This window comes from Nelumbo lutea, chromosome 5, assembly GCF_056320005.1.
Source record: "Nelumbo lutea isolate HS-2025 chromosome 5, American lotus-T2T, whole genome shotgun sequence".
Classification (NCBI taxonomy): Eukaryota; Viridiplantae; Streptophyta; class Magnoliopsida; order Proteales; family Nelumbonaceae; genus Nelumbo; species Nelumbo lutea.
This window is the reverse complement of record NC_142688.1, coordinates 3,379,560-3,394,441: the sequence shown is the minus strand read 5'-3', so window position 1 is coordinate 3,394,441 and position 14,882 is coordinate 3,379,560. Positions and strand designations below refer to the sequence as shown.

Here is a 14,882-nt window from a genome sequence, read left to right as displayed (position 1 = left end):
TGATAAATGCTCCACACCACCAAGATTTCTTATTGTGGATCATGTGTTATTATTGATTTCACAGCCAATGCGTTCAATTAACCAGAATTACAATATTTTAAAAAAGGGTAAATTTTTTAAACTACTTTTATGATTTAGAGAATTGATTAAATATATCCTTACTGATTTGAAAAGGGTTCGACTACCATAAATAAAAGATATGATATCAAAAAAACAATTGACCAATAAATAAGGTATTATTTATCAAAATTTATGGGTGGATTTTGATTAGTCAAAACTCTTTCCATATATTTACTGTTCCTGATACGGGCGGAACAGTTGAAATGCCCATTTTACCCTTTAATTCACATTTATGACCAAAGCTAAATTTATGTTTTTTTGTCCCTTGTTATAACACCCAAAAACAAAGACTGAGCACCACGATTGTCATAGGTAACGACGGCCACTACAACTTCCGAGCACCATCCTAGACTGGCCTTCATTGAATCCGTCAACCCGGTCTTCTCTCTTTGAAAGGAGGGAATTGTTTTTTCGTCAATCTCCATCGTGGCGTCGCCAATGGTCACCCACTTTGTTAGATCAAAACCAACAATCCCACTTCGTTAAAGATGAGACTGAACGAGATTTCAATGGCCGTTTGCACCGGCTAAGTGTACCCCCATGGAATTTCGTTTGCACTGAAGTGGGATTCCATTAATCCCACTTTAGACCGGCGGCCGTTTGACTCCAATACATCTCTAAATGTTAATGGTAATAGTCACTTAGTGGTGATGATTTGCATCTACAACTGTCATGCTTTATATGTGCTTCTCAAAGCAATCAATGCAAGTCAGTCATCTCTTCTTTTCTATCTTCGCTTACAAATCAAAGACAAAATCTAACTATCCCAGTCAAAGTAACAAAATGGCATTTGAAAAAAAAATCAAAGAAAACCCTCACCCATTCGAATCCATATACTAAATGACACTTCTAACCATGGTTCAAAGTATCGATATGCCTCTACGTATTGGCACTTTGAAACACATTGAAATACATTTTTCTTGTAGTTTTTTTTTCAACTTTTGGTTTTTGAGGAGATAAAAAATGGGGTTTTTTTATTAAAAAAGGGTGGGGTCCCAAAACATTTGCCTACAGGTGTTTCGGGACCCAAAAGATACGATACGATATGCCCGATACAGGGCGTATCATATCGATTTCTTGAACCTTGTTTCTAACTCCAAAAAATCCAACTCCCTCAAAATTACAAAAGAAAATACAAATAATGTCACTAGCACCACTTCCTAAATCCTCTCTCTCTCGCTCACGTTCTTTGCAACTAATAAGAGCACATTTGTATAGAAGCTTCGAGACATGACATGAGAGAATTGGGAATTTTTTAGGGTTTGGGCCGAGGCTTGGAGAGAGGTTCAAGGTACATCAAGGGTAGAGGGAACGAAGGGGAAGAAGAGAGAGAGAGAGAGAGAGAGAGAGAGAGAGAGAGGCCGGAGGTGGAGTGGTCCGTTGCACAAGGGAGAGATGGAGAGAGAAAGAAGGGGAAGAAGGAGAGAGAGAGGGATGAAGGGTAAAATTGGATTTAAAAAAATATGCATCATGTATAACGGAATATTAACATATGTTAACAATAAGGGTAGAACTAGTCAATTGTTAGAAATAGTAGGGTAGCGTTGGACAATAGCTGAACAGTAAGGATCTACTTAGTCAAAACCATAAGGGTAGTTTAAGAAATTTACCTTTTAAAAAATGACCCGAACTCAAAATCATTCTAGCCATCGGTTTTTGGGTTGATGGTTCAACCATTTAATCCAAACAGATGGTCAATTTTAATAAAAATAAAAAAATAATAATTTATTAAAATAAAAATGACCATAAATCGTTAAACGAATTAAATGATTTGATCACCCATTTCAATAGATCATTGACAAATTCAACTTTTTTTAGCCAATGGTCGATTGCCTGAATGGTTCAACAATCCAATCGCGGGAATCGACGACAGTTCAAATATTATAGTTTGTAACTCTATTCATTGCAATTAAGAATTAGGATCTTTTACCACAAAACACGTTCCAATCCTCTACCAATTTCATCTAATACCGAACGTCTCACCGAGAAATTGAGAATTACTTTCTCTACATAAATTGCAACTCCCAACGCCAACTTTTATAAATGATGATACATCACAATTAATACCTACCTGAAAACTCTACCAACCAGAGCCAATGACATGGCACATGTCACATCCGGAGCTGATGTGATGTCAAAGTATATATAATTGGGGAGTGTCACCGTGTTATATTTGTATGTGTTTCCGATTATGATACCTGATCCCACGAAATTTCAAGACCGAATCTGCTCGTTACACCTGACACCTCACATGCGCATCTTTACCATGCACGTATCCGAAATTTGTAACTGAGGTTGATCACGAGACCGGATCTGTTCCTCATATAGGGCGTCTCATAAGCGCCTTACACTGAGAACATTTTCTGTACTTATAAATTATTATTCACAGAGATGTTCCCAACCTATGGTGGATGTGATGCGAGGCGCCGAATAATGAGGAGCAGATCTCATTCCGGTTGGACACTTGTAAATACAATGATTTCCAAATTTCCACGTAATAGTACGACTCTACAAATAAAATGATGCACCAACAACTTTGCCTCGTAATAGAAATTAGGGGTCGTTTGGTTTGAGGGAATAGGGATCTAAAATTGAATGAGAACCATTCTTATTCTATTCATTTATTTGTGATTGTCTGATTCTCATTTTTAGTAAAATGGCATTTCACGTTTGAGGAAATAGCCATTCTGTGGAGTGGAACTGAGCTGAATACTTGGTTATTCAAGTTTGGTTTCTCAAAACAATGTTAGGTTGGAGTTCGATTTGAATTAGTGACTTGAACTCAAATTCGACTCAACCCAAAAGTTTGCAAGTTCGAGCTCAACTTGTCTCGAACTCGATTGCGAGCCAAACTTCCTATAAAAAATAAAAATTATATATACAAAAACATTTTTAAGTTTATATACAAAAAAAATATTTATTATTATACATAAAAAATAAAAATATTATATACATGTACATACATATGCATGCATGCATGTATGTATGCATGTAATAAAAATTGTTTATTATATATATTAAACTCAATTAAGCTCGTGAACCTCAGGAACTGAAATTCATTGGGCTCGGACTTGGCTTAATTAGCAAATGAACCTAAATATCAAGCTCGAATTTGATTTGAAGCTTGATTTAAACCAAGACTAATTAAGATTTTCATGAGCAAAGCTCGATTCTTTTCCACCCCTAGCTATTCTCTCTTCTCCATTAGAATTGAGAATCCAATTCCCATTCTAATTTTACTCTAAACAAAAAAGAGTGAAGGAATAGATTATTCCGATTTTGGTTTCAATTTTGAATGATTTTAATTTTGGCTCTAATTTCAGCTAAAAATAAAAAAACCTTAAAAATCTAATTAGTTTTAATCCTAGTTAGAACCAAAATGGTTTATTCATCCCCACCTATTTCGTTCAAACAAGAATTAAAATTAGCATCAACTGAAATGAATTCTCATTCCCAAGAGAGGGGTTAAGTGAGGAAATACCGCTCCACCATAAATGAAAATGGGATTCAATTCTGTTAAACCAAACAGTTGAAATAGGATTGAACCATTTTAATTTCAATTGTAAACCCCTAATCCTGTGAATCAAACAGAAATAGAATCTTTTATAGCAATCATAAAAACCGGTTCAAATACAATATATCATGTATTTTTAATACTTTGCACACTGCCGACTGCACATCTCAGGTATAAGAGATCTCATTCTCGAAAGTCTCGATGCATTGGATCATGCTGGAAGTGTTGGAACGGTTTTTATTGGTGAGATCCCAACTCCCTTGACGGATTAATAAAGTAGTAAAACTTAATAAAATAATAAAAGAAAACCCTGCGTCACATGTTTATGGTGGTCGGTGGCTTCGTGTTGCCGTGGAGACCGGATCTGCTCCTTACGCCTGGCGCTTCACAGGCGCCTCACACGCACATTCATGCATTGGGAACATCTCCTGTATTTATTGGTTATTATTCACGGGAGATGCTTCCAATGCATGGTGGATGTGCCCGTGAAGCGATCATTTGTGACGAGTAGATCCTGGTGACAGTTAACCCATGTGATTGGTGTACGTGCGTTTGTCTCCCAAGTCCCAAACTTTTATTATGCTTGCCTTGAATTGTGGACCTGTGTTTTTTTTTTTATTATAATTATATAGATTAGATAGGTTGCTTGATTTATCTATTTATATAGATTAGGTATATGTTTGTTGTAGCACCATTTTTTACTAATGTGTGGGTTGGATGCACCGTTTTTTCATAAAACAGTGCCTTTTTTGTTTGGAATTGTTGTTGTCAAATAGGACGCTTATTGGAGCAATAACAACTTTTTCTGTTTGGTACCAATGCTCTATGAAACATTTTCTACAATTCTATCCATTATCTAGTGCAAGTGTGCCACATCACTGCCCTGTTGGCAACAATGAGTTGAAGCTCCAAGAAACACCAAATTTGGCATTGCTTCAAACCATGCTTTCCCGATTTTCAAGACGTGACTTAAAGTATCGTTTTCTATGGAAAAATGATTCCAAACAGATGTCTATTTCCTGGAGTACCATTTTTTCCTACATGACGCTGATGTGACACTATTGCTCAAGGAAATAGCAACGATGCCAAACAGCCGCTAGGTGTTTTAGTGTGTTCTACTTTTCTTGGTATAATGTCTTTGTTTGCTTGGTTGTTTTTTGCAATTGTAGGGAATGTTCAAAAATCAAAACACCATTTTTTTAAGGTAAAAATAAAAAAAAAATTATGATTAATTTTGTTTTTAAAACAAAAAATAATGCTACATAAAAAATCAACTATGTTGTCTAATACCCCGTAATTTATTTTTTCTAATTTAACTGCATTCTGGGTTTGGTTAGCCCCAATCCAATCCGAAAAAGTTGGGTTGGGGTTGATGCTTTAGTCAGTTCAACCCAACCCGAACCTAATTTAGCTTTTATGTATAATTATTGTATAAACATGTTCAAGTGTTTTATATATATAAATGCAACTATGCATGATGCATTTATAAATGTATCTATCTATATAAATATATAATTATATATGTATTTATCTATGATTAATTATAAGTATAGTGAAAATTTTCTAGACCATGATAATTATGTCTGTTTTTTATATAATAATGTTAAAATTAAATTGAACGATTGTAAAAAAGAAATAACATTTAACAGTTGAAAATAGGGAAATCGTACCAACCTGAACCCAGCCATCCAACAACTCGGGTTAAATTAGAATTGACCTCAACCCGGCTTAACCCGGCCCCGACTTGCACCACTATAAGCAACTATGCCTGTTATTTGAAACACTAGTGTGGTTATTGTTTAATTCAGAAAAAACCACGTTCTTGTAAAAGAATCAATAGCCCATTGAATTGGTGTAAGAGAAAATGATAGATTTGAGTCCACTTGACTTACACAAAATGCTGCTTTTGGCTTTTATTGCGTTTTAAGTGAAAATTCGTTTTTGGACGATGAGCTGCTACATGATCATCACCATCCATAGCCCATTGAATTGAATCGGATTGATATCTGATGATGCCCCAAGCCCAGCTCAACCCAGCCCAGCCCAACCCAGCCCCAAATTGAACCGGATTGATAAAGCGGATACTTGCCTTCCTCTCGGTGCTGGTCAATGGTCATTAAGCCCATTAAATGGTTAACGCTTAGCAACTAGCAAGTGATATTATCCGCTGATGATCTTAAAATCTGTTCAGTGGAGAAGAAGGATGAATACGGCGAACAGTATAACTGCAACAGCAACGGAGAGGGATGTACTCAGCAGTCGTCAGTACTCCCTCAAACTAATGCTGTTAGAGTTGAACGCGACGAGATCTTCCGGTTTCGCCTGCTCAGTGCTCACGATCCCACGTCGTTTTTGCGTCGTAGTCTTCAAGTGTTCAATAATTAATTCTAGATAACGATTGATGAAGGGGAATACAGACATTTTTTTCTTTATTATTATAATATTACAGACATATTTTATTATATATTTATATATAATATATAAAAATCGCAAAAAAAAAGGAAAAATATTGGAAAATCTCCGGCTAGTTACAGTTTCAGAGATTGCCGCATGAACACGAATTCGAAGCAGTTGAACTCAAGCAAACCTTATATGCTTTTCTTCTTCCTGTTCGATTCTTTTGATTCTCTGTGACGCCATATACTATATCTCAACTCTACCGCAACTGACAACTGTTATGGCTTCTAATTCTGACGGAAACGTTGAAGATTCGGCTTCGATGGCTTCAAACCAAATCATCTACCTTCACGGAGATCTGAAGTTGAAAATCGTCAATGCTGAAAACTTACCTAACATGGATTTAATCTCTGAGCGTCTCCGCCGTTGCTTTACCGCCTGCGACACCTGTCGACATCCGTCCGCCTCAGAGGACTCCAAACAGCGACGACATCACCGAAAAATCATCACCAGCGATCCTTACGTTACTGTTTCTCTTGCTGGAGCTACGGTCGCCCGCACGCGAGTTATCCCTAATTCCCAAGACCCTTGCTGGAACGAAGAGTTCAACATTCCCCTTGCTCATCCCACCGCCAATGTCGAATTCAGTGTTAAGGATAATGACATATTCGGTGCTCAGCTCATCGGTGTTATTCTGGTTTCTGCTCAGAGAATCATATCTGGAGAGTTCATTAATGAACCGTTTCCGGTGATTGGACCTAACGGAAAACCGCCCAAACCTGGTTCAGTTCTTTACCTGCAAATGCAATTTACTCCCGTCGAGACTAATCCCTTGTATCGACATGGCATTGCAGCGGATCCAGATCATTTGGGTGTAAGAAACACTTACTTTCCTCTGAAGAAAGGAGGGTCAGTGACTCTTTATCAGGACGCACATGTTCCCGACGGGAAGCTTCCGGAGATTGAATTGGAGAACGGAAATATTTTCCGTCAAGGCAAGTGCTGGGAAGATATTTGTCATGCCATAGTGGAAGCTCATCACTTGGTTTATATTGTCGGTTGGTCTGTCTACCATAAGGTGAAGCTACTCAGAGAGCCAACCCAGCCGTTGCCGAGAAGTGGAGATCTGACACTGGGTGAGCTGCTCAGGTACAAGTCGCAAGAAGGAGTACGGGTGTTGTTGTTGGTTTGGGATGATAAGACCTCCCATAGCAATCTCTTCATCAATACGGTGAGAAGTTTTACCGACAACCATCGTCATAATTTTTTCTTGCAGAGTTTCTTCAAATCCTGTTTTTGACCCTTTCTTTTTGATAATGGTAAAACATAATGTATGATGTCTGCCTGAATTGAACAAATTACACAGACACATAATGTACTTCATCACTTTGTTTATCCCTCATTCAAAGAATAAACTAAGAAGACATATTTGTTATAATCCTATTACATCAAATTTGTTAAACTGATTCAAAGCACAGGTCAGCGCCCCCCCCCCCCCCCCCCCCCCGAAAAAATAAATAAATAAATAAACAAAAAACTTTACCAATTAGCTAGTCGGTACCATCATGTTTGAAAGAATATGTTCTTTTACACTATTGGATTGTCTTGCCAATTAGTTCTCATATTGTTTCTTTATGTGGTTAAAGGAACTCGACCCAGGTCAACAAAACCTTATGCGATAATGCAAAGCATATGGGGTTGGCTATGGGATCTTGTTTCATTATTTCACAGTGAATTAAGAAGATGCTGCTAAATTGATTAGCAGCCATATATTTTATACAATATCTTTGGATCACTGATTCTTTGTATCTGGTATTGGTCATACATTTTCTTTCTTTCTACAAGTTTCTAAGGAAAGCTCCACCACTTGGTTACCAAAAGAAATATTTAAACAACTCAACCTTCATTATAAACTCAAACTTCTCTCTCCAAAAGAAGCAGACTTTATCATTCATTACATTCTCTTATCGTCTTCCCTATCTCTTTCTTTGGGGCAGGGGGTGCTTAAAAACACAGAGCTCGCATTATTATCAGAAATTGGCACCATGACAGAGCCACATCAGCGATTAAAAAATCTCTGATTATTTTGGTGGTCGGTTGGCCAATTTCTGAGAAATCAGCAAATCAGTCAGAAAAAATTATTAAAATCAGGCTGAAAAGAGAAGCAAATTCGTTGATTCCTATTTTCATGCTGATTCTGATTATTGTTGTATGATGTGGCATCTGACATGGGTAGGGGAGGTAGTTCTCATAAACACAAAAATCACTGCTGATAAGCACTACCAAACAAACTCATAACTGATTTCTGAGAAATCGGCTGACTTGGCAGCAATGGTACCAAACAGGCAATTTCTCTGATTTCTGAGAAGTCAGTGTTCTCAAAAATCACTGATTTTTGAGAAATCTCATTGGAGGAATCAGCAGTGGTCCCAAACCTCTCCTAAAGGAGAAGGGGGAATTAATGGAATAGAGAGAAAGACGACTCCTCAATTCACAAACTCCAAGAGCTGCAAAAAAGAAGAACAAAAATATTTGTTGAGAGACAACAAACCTTCACCCTAATTTCTAGTCAAATAACCTAATAAAATAAAATAAAGAAAAAATATCTTCTAGGCATCTCCTAGAGTATATTTTGAATTCTTCTATATGGGTAATGGGCTTCAATTCTAGGCTGTGGATAGCAACCTGCAAGAGGGGAGCCCACTAAAATTTGGGATATATGGATAGCATGGAAGCCTTGTATGAAAAACGGTATGGAACACTTTCTCAGGAAGGAGTTTATGCAGCACTTTGAAGTAATTTCCACAGAAATGGAAGAACAGTACGGAACGAGAGAAGGTAAAAGTGGGCTCCTTAATGGTGTTGCCACTGAAAGAGAGAAAGTGGGCTTCTTGATGCGTAAGCTTCAAGTTGTATAAAAAAAGAAAGAAAGAGAATGCAACTATTTAAAGAGAGGCAGGTTACTTTAATCTTACTTCCTAAGTTGTAGAAAAAAAGAAACGAAATTTAGAACTTTTGGGGAAATGTCCATGGAAGTTGCCCCTTGAACATGATAGGCTTTGGCATAAGGTGATAGTCAGCATTCATGGCTTGATGGCAAATGGCTGGGACTTTGGATTCTACCCTAGGGCGTTGCATTCTTCTCCTTGGAAATCTATTCTTGGCACTTTGCCCTCCATTTCATTTCTAAGGTATGATGCTTATTCTAGTAATAAAGTTCTCTTCTAGGAAGATACTTGGCTTGGGGATTCCCCCCAGGGTGTTGCACTCTTCTCCTTGGAAAGCTATTCTTGGCACTTTACCCTCCTTCATTTCATTTATAAGGTATGGTGCTTATTCTGCTAATAAAGTTCTCTGCTAGGAAGATACTTGGTTTGGGGATTCCCCCCTTAAGGAGATCATTTTCCTTTCTTTTCTATCTGTCTTTACATAAGTTAAAATCTATTTCTTTCATTTGTCGTGATAGGGTGTTGTGGGACTTGGGTCTAAGGAGAGGGCTTAGGGAAGTTGAAATAGGGGCCATTTATGAGCTTCTTTCTCTTCTAAGTAATGTTTTTTAGACCAATCTTGTTCAGATAACAGGATCTAGATGGCCTCCCCTTTTGGCTCTTTTTCTTATGCTTCTTTTTTCATTGCCCTCCTTAGCTCCCCTAGTCAGGCTTTGTCCTTTCCAGCTAAAGAAGTGTGGTGTTATCCGGTGGCTCCTAACATCAGGGCTGTTTGCTGGGAAGCAGCCCTTAATAGGATTAACGCTCCTAACATCATGTCTGTATCCTTTGCAATAACTGTGGTGAGACAGTATCACACTCACTAATCTCATGTTTATTTGTATGTAGTATTTAGGATTGGTTTTCCTCTTTCTTTGGTTGCAGATGGTCACTCCTCTTTCTGTGGAAGCTCTATTCGATGCTAACTTTTTTTAGGCAACCAAAGTAGAGAGGAAGGTTTTTGTAGAGAGCCACTAGAGCAGCAACCTTGTAGGTGGTTTGGGAAGTGAGAAGAAAGGAACAATCACATTTTTCAAGGTTCTACAAAATCCATGGAAGATCTAATAGAAAGCATCACCTTCAAAGTAGAACGTTTGGTAAAAACAAGCGAATTGTTTGAGGAATTTTTAGTGCAAGATATAATCAGGGGATGGAATGCAGTAGCTAACTCTTCTTCTATCAAGTCTGTGGTTCAGGAAAGTTGGGTCCCTTCAGCAATTCAAGGAATTAGGCTTAACTTTGATGCAAGATCTTCTGGCAAGCCAGGAACTTTTGGTATTGGGGGATTCTTTAGAGATGAAGAAGGAATGGTTTTGGCTATATGCTTAGGTTCAAAAGGGGCAGGAGACTCCTTGAGAGTAGAAAATTTGACCCTCCTCCATGGACTGAAATTGGACAGAGTTGGGCTTTCAGTAGATTGAAGTGGAAAATGATTCTAAGTAGAATGTTAATGGGCCAAGCTTTGCCTCTTTATCAATAGAAAATGTCTAGGCCTGAGTCCAAGCCTGGCCCTTATATAAAGTTCGAAGCCTGAGCCCAAGCCCGAAGCCTGGTCTGGACATAAAAAATCCTATTTATGGTGTAATTAAATAAGCTAATAAACTAATTCCTATTTCCTGAATTGTAAATTGGTATTTGGTAATAATTTAGTAAACTAATATATATTATCTATATTATATTATTATTGTATGTTTTTATTATATGTAATATTATCAGGCTGGGTTTATTTGAGAAAGCCCGAGCCTGGCTCCAACAATAATCAGGCCTGGTGTTTAAAGCCCGACTGCCCGAGCCCGAGCCAGCGAGCCTAAAGATTTGTCCAAACTCGATAAATAATAGGCCAAGCCGGGTCAGCCCATCAGGCTACCTAGCCCATGAACAGCTCTAATTCTAAGCTAGTGATAGGGTGGATGCAAACAAGGAAGTTGGGGGTGTGGACCCACAAGCAGGTCATGAAGGAGATAAATTATTTATCAAGGGAGATTGTTTTACCTTCAAGTGGAGTAGAAGATCAACAAATAGGACGGCTGACAGTTTAACTAAACAAGGGCCAAATAGGGGGGGAGCTCTTTTGGGCTGCTTTGTAATCAATTTCATCACCTTTTCTTCTAGGCATCTTTTGGGCTACATTATGTGATAGACTCTCAACTAAGGCTCCCTCTGACCACCCTCACCACTACAACCTTCATTACCCAGTGGAATAGGTAAAGGAACAGCCCCACTTCCACTCTCACTGCTCTCCCCCTGAGAAAAGAAACTCAAAACAGCCCCAACAGCCCCACTTTTACTTCTCTCCCCCCGAGGAGAAACCCTAGGATAATAGGGTGTCTCCTCAAAGAAGGTGACATCCATGGAGACAAGTCGTTTCCCTGAAACCGGATCATAGCAGCAATAACCCTTTTGAGTTTGTGCATAACCAAGGAAAATGCATTTGGAGGCCTTAGGTTCAAACTTGGAATGATGAAGCTCGAGAAGTTGGACGAAACAGGTACAACCAAAGGTTTTAAGGGGAACAATGAAGAACTCCTTGTCTGGGTAAAGAAGGGAAAAGGGGGTTCTCATATCAAGGACTCGGGAAGGAACTCGATTAATGAGATAAACTGCTATGAGGATAGCATCATCCCAGAAGCGAATAGGTACATTGGAGGTAAACATAATGCTTCTAGCCACCTCCAAGATATGCCTATTCTTCCTTTCGGCAACGCCGTTCTGCTGTGGTGTATAAGGGCAAGTGCTCTGGTGAATAACTCCATGGCTACGAAGGTAGGAGGTCAATGGTTGAGCAAAGTATTCCTTTGCATTATCAGATCCGAGGACTTTGATTTTAGTTCCAAACTGAGTGAGAACCATCTGATGGAAGTTTTGGGTCAGAGCAGGAACCTCATCCCGAGAACGCATAAGATAGACCCAAGAAAACCGGGTTATGGTCATCAACAAACAATAGAAAATATCTGTACCCACCCATAGAAGAGATATGATATGGCCCCCAAACATCAGTATGCACAATATCAAAAGAGGAATTACTCCTTTTATTACTTAAAGAGAATAAGAGGTTCTACAATGTTTGGCAAGCTCACAACTCTCACACCTCAACTCTGATAACTCAACAGACTCAAATAAAGCAGGAAACAGACTCTTCAAAGACTTAAAAGACAAATGACCTAATTGGTTATGCCAAAGCATAACCGAACTCACAAACTGGGAAACAAAAGACTTCTTATTCACTGACTCCTCCCGTCGGGAACTCTCTCCAAGCAGATAGGTCCCGTTCGTCTCACGGCCAGATCCAATCACCTTCCTCGTCTCCAAATCCTGAAAAACACACCGGTCAGAGAAAAAGGTTACTGAACAGTTCATGTGTTTGGTAATACTACTAACTGAAAGCAGGTTGGTTTCAAACTTAGGAACATGCAAGACAGAAGATAAAGAGATAATGTCTGATAACTTGATGTCCCCCTTGCCTGAAATGGGAACAAGAGAGCCATCAGCAATGGATACTCTATCTCGGCCAGAGGACAAGTGATAAGAAGTAAACAAAGATGGCAAGTTAGTCATATGGTCAGATGCACCTGAATCTATTACCCAACAGTGATCAGTATTACCTGGAGCTGAAGTATGGTAAGCTGAGGCTCGAGTACCTGAATGTGCAAATGCAGATGTAGCAGGAGCTGATGGGGACTGGGATGGCTGAGCTGAACTTCCAACTTCCTTTTCCAACTGTATGAGGGCAACCCAAACAGCAGCTAAAGTCTCCAGGGATGTACCTGATGGGGATGTTGAATCAGTGTTTACTGCCATATGAGCATTACCCTTCTTATTTCTTAGTTTTGTTGGGACCAAGTGAGGATGTAGCTTCCAACAAGTATCTTTTGTGTGCTTGAGTTTCTTGCAATGTTCACATACCAGATCCCGTTTATCTTCCTTCTTCCGATCCCTTTCTGAGTCACCCCCTGGCTTGGGTTTAATAGCTGTCAAGGCTAGGAAAGAAGGTTGAGGCTGCATCATAACTTTCCTCCTGGTCTCTTCACTATGCACCAAGGAGTATGCTTGAGAAAGAGTCACACTATCTCTTGTCAATATCTGTTGTCGCACAATGACATATTCTGAATTCAAACCAGCCAGAAACTCAAATACCCTATTCGTCTCAACTTGTTTTCTACGAGTCTATGCATCTTTGGGACTCTCCCACTCAAGGGTCTCCAGATGGTCAATCTCATGCCACAAGGATTTCAAGGTAGAGAAGTAGACAGAAACTGACTTCTCTCCTTGTTTAAGGCTGTTCACCTCACACTACATTTCATAGGCTCTGGCGACATTAAGGGGTTGGGAATATGTTTCTTTTACAACATCCCATATCTCTTTGGCTGTCTTTGCCCACAAGTAATTTCGGCTGATATGTGGCTGCATGGAATTACACAGCCATGCCATAACTAAATAGTTCTCTTGAACCCACTTGGTGTATGTTGGGTCCTCCCTGGGAGGTTCTTTCACATCTCCCAAGAGGTAACCCAGTTTTCCCCTTCCTCCAATAGCCATCATGGCTGATTGTGCCCACTTCAAATAATTTGACCCATCAAATCTCATAATTGTAATCTGAAACCCGGTTTCAGATACATTACCATAACTGTGGTTTCCAAAACTACTATCTCCCTGACCCTTGAACTCCATCTTTAATCAAGATTCAGTGGCTACAAACTGTTAGAGCAATTATACCAGAAAACAGAGTCAAGGAAGTAAGTCTAAAAGCTGATCCGAAACTGACCTGATCTGAAACTGATATGATCCGATCAGAAATACCAACACAAAACTGATCCGATCTGAAACTGATCTGATCCGATCAGAAATATCAACACAAAACTGATCTGATCTGGAACTGATTTGATCCGATCTGAAATCTGATATGATCCAATCGCCTATCAATTTGAGATGCTATTTTCTGAAATCACTACTGTAGGGCCCACTACCGTGAGAGCAAAAACTAGGGTTTCAACTGTAGGTTTGAAATCACTAAGGTACTCAGCTGCACTCTCCAAGCAGGTAGCACAAGTGGGACTTGTCGTAGGGCACTGTGAAACCCTAAAGACTAATCACCTTTGAAGAGAAGGGTTCGGCCCAGCAATCAAACCCTAGACATGAACTTAATCACAGTTCGGCAAGCCAAACCCTAGAGCAAACTTGAACACAGTTCGCCCCCTTTTTCTAGATAGGGTTCAACCTATCTCGGTTGATTGCAATATCTAAAAATCAGTAAAGAAACAAACTTACTTACTGATTTCCTGTCTTCGGTGTACTGTCTTCTAGGGTTACCTGAACCCTAACTCTCGCTGCCTCCTCCTGATTACCAACTCTCTGCAAGCTGCGGCAAGTCTTCAACTGCTGCGAACCTCTCTTGGTAATCTCCAAGATTCAGCTGCCGAAAAACTTCTTCAAGGCTTCCAGCCCTAGCTAGTCCTCATGTGGTCGGCTGGACTAGATACACATGAGAAGCCCTAGATAGGCTCTGATACCAAATAGAAGATCAAGACTGTAATCAGTCTTGAATCCTAAAAGGTTTTAGGTTCGTAAAACAGAAGAGAAGGTGAGAGAAAAGGGAGAGAATAGAAGAGAACACAAGTTGTTGAAAGGAGGGACAGATTCTAACTGATCTGCCGCCACCACTCTCTTAATATTTATAAGTTTATGTTTAGTACATGATGAAAGGACACATCTGCCCTTGGTACTTACATAACAAATAAAGTAAATAAAACTGAAATAAATAACAGCTGAATTAGCAAACTGACTCAAACTGACACTACTATAACTGAAACAAATACTGCTGTCCTACGAACACAGTGGGGACCACTGCAGTGGGGCCCACTGCAGTG

General features: G+C 39.2%; 1 protein-coding gene across 1 annotated transcript in view; it reads left to right on the top strand.

Moving 5' to 3' along the window:
- The first annotated feature begins 5,664 nt into the window (after window positions 1-5,664).
- The window catches only part of LOC148849868 (phospholipase D delta-like), a 51,709-nt gene continuing 42,491 nt past the window's right edge, over window positions 5,665-14,882 (top strand). Inside the window, exon 1 of the mRNA XM_088945275.1 lies at window positions 5,665-7,262. Coding sequence (XP_088801401.1) covers window positions 6,312-7,262 — 951 coding nt within the window. The 5' untranslated portion in view covers window positions 5,665-6,311. The remainder of the gene's footprint in view (window positions 7,263-14,882) is intronic.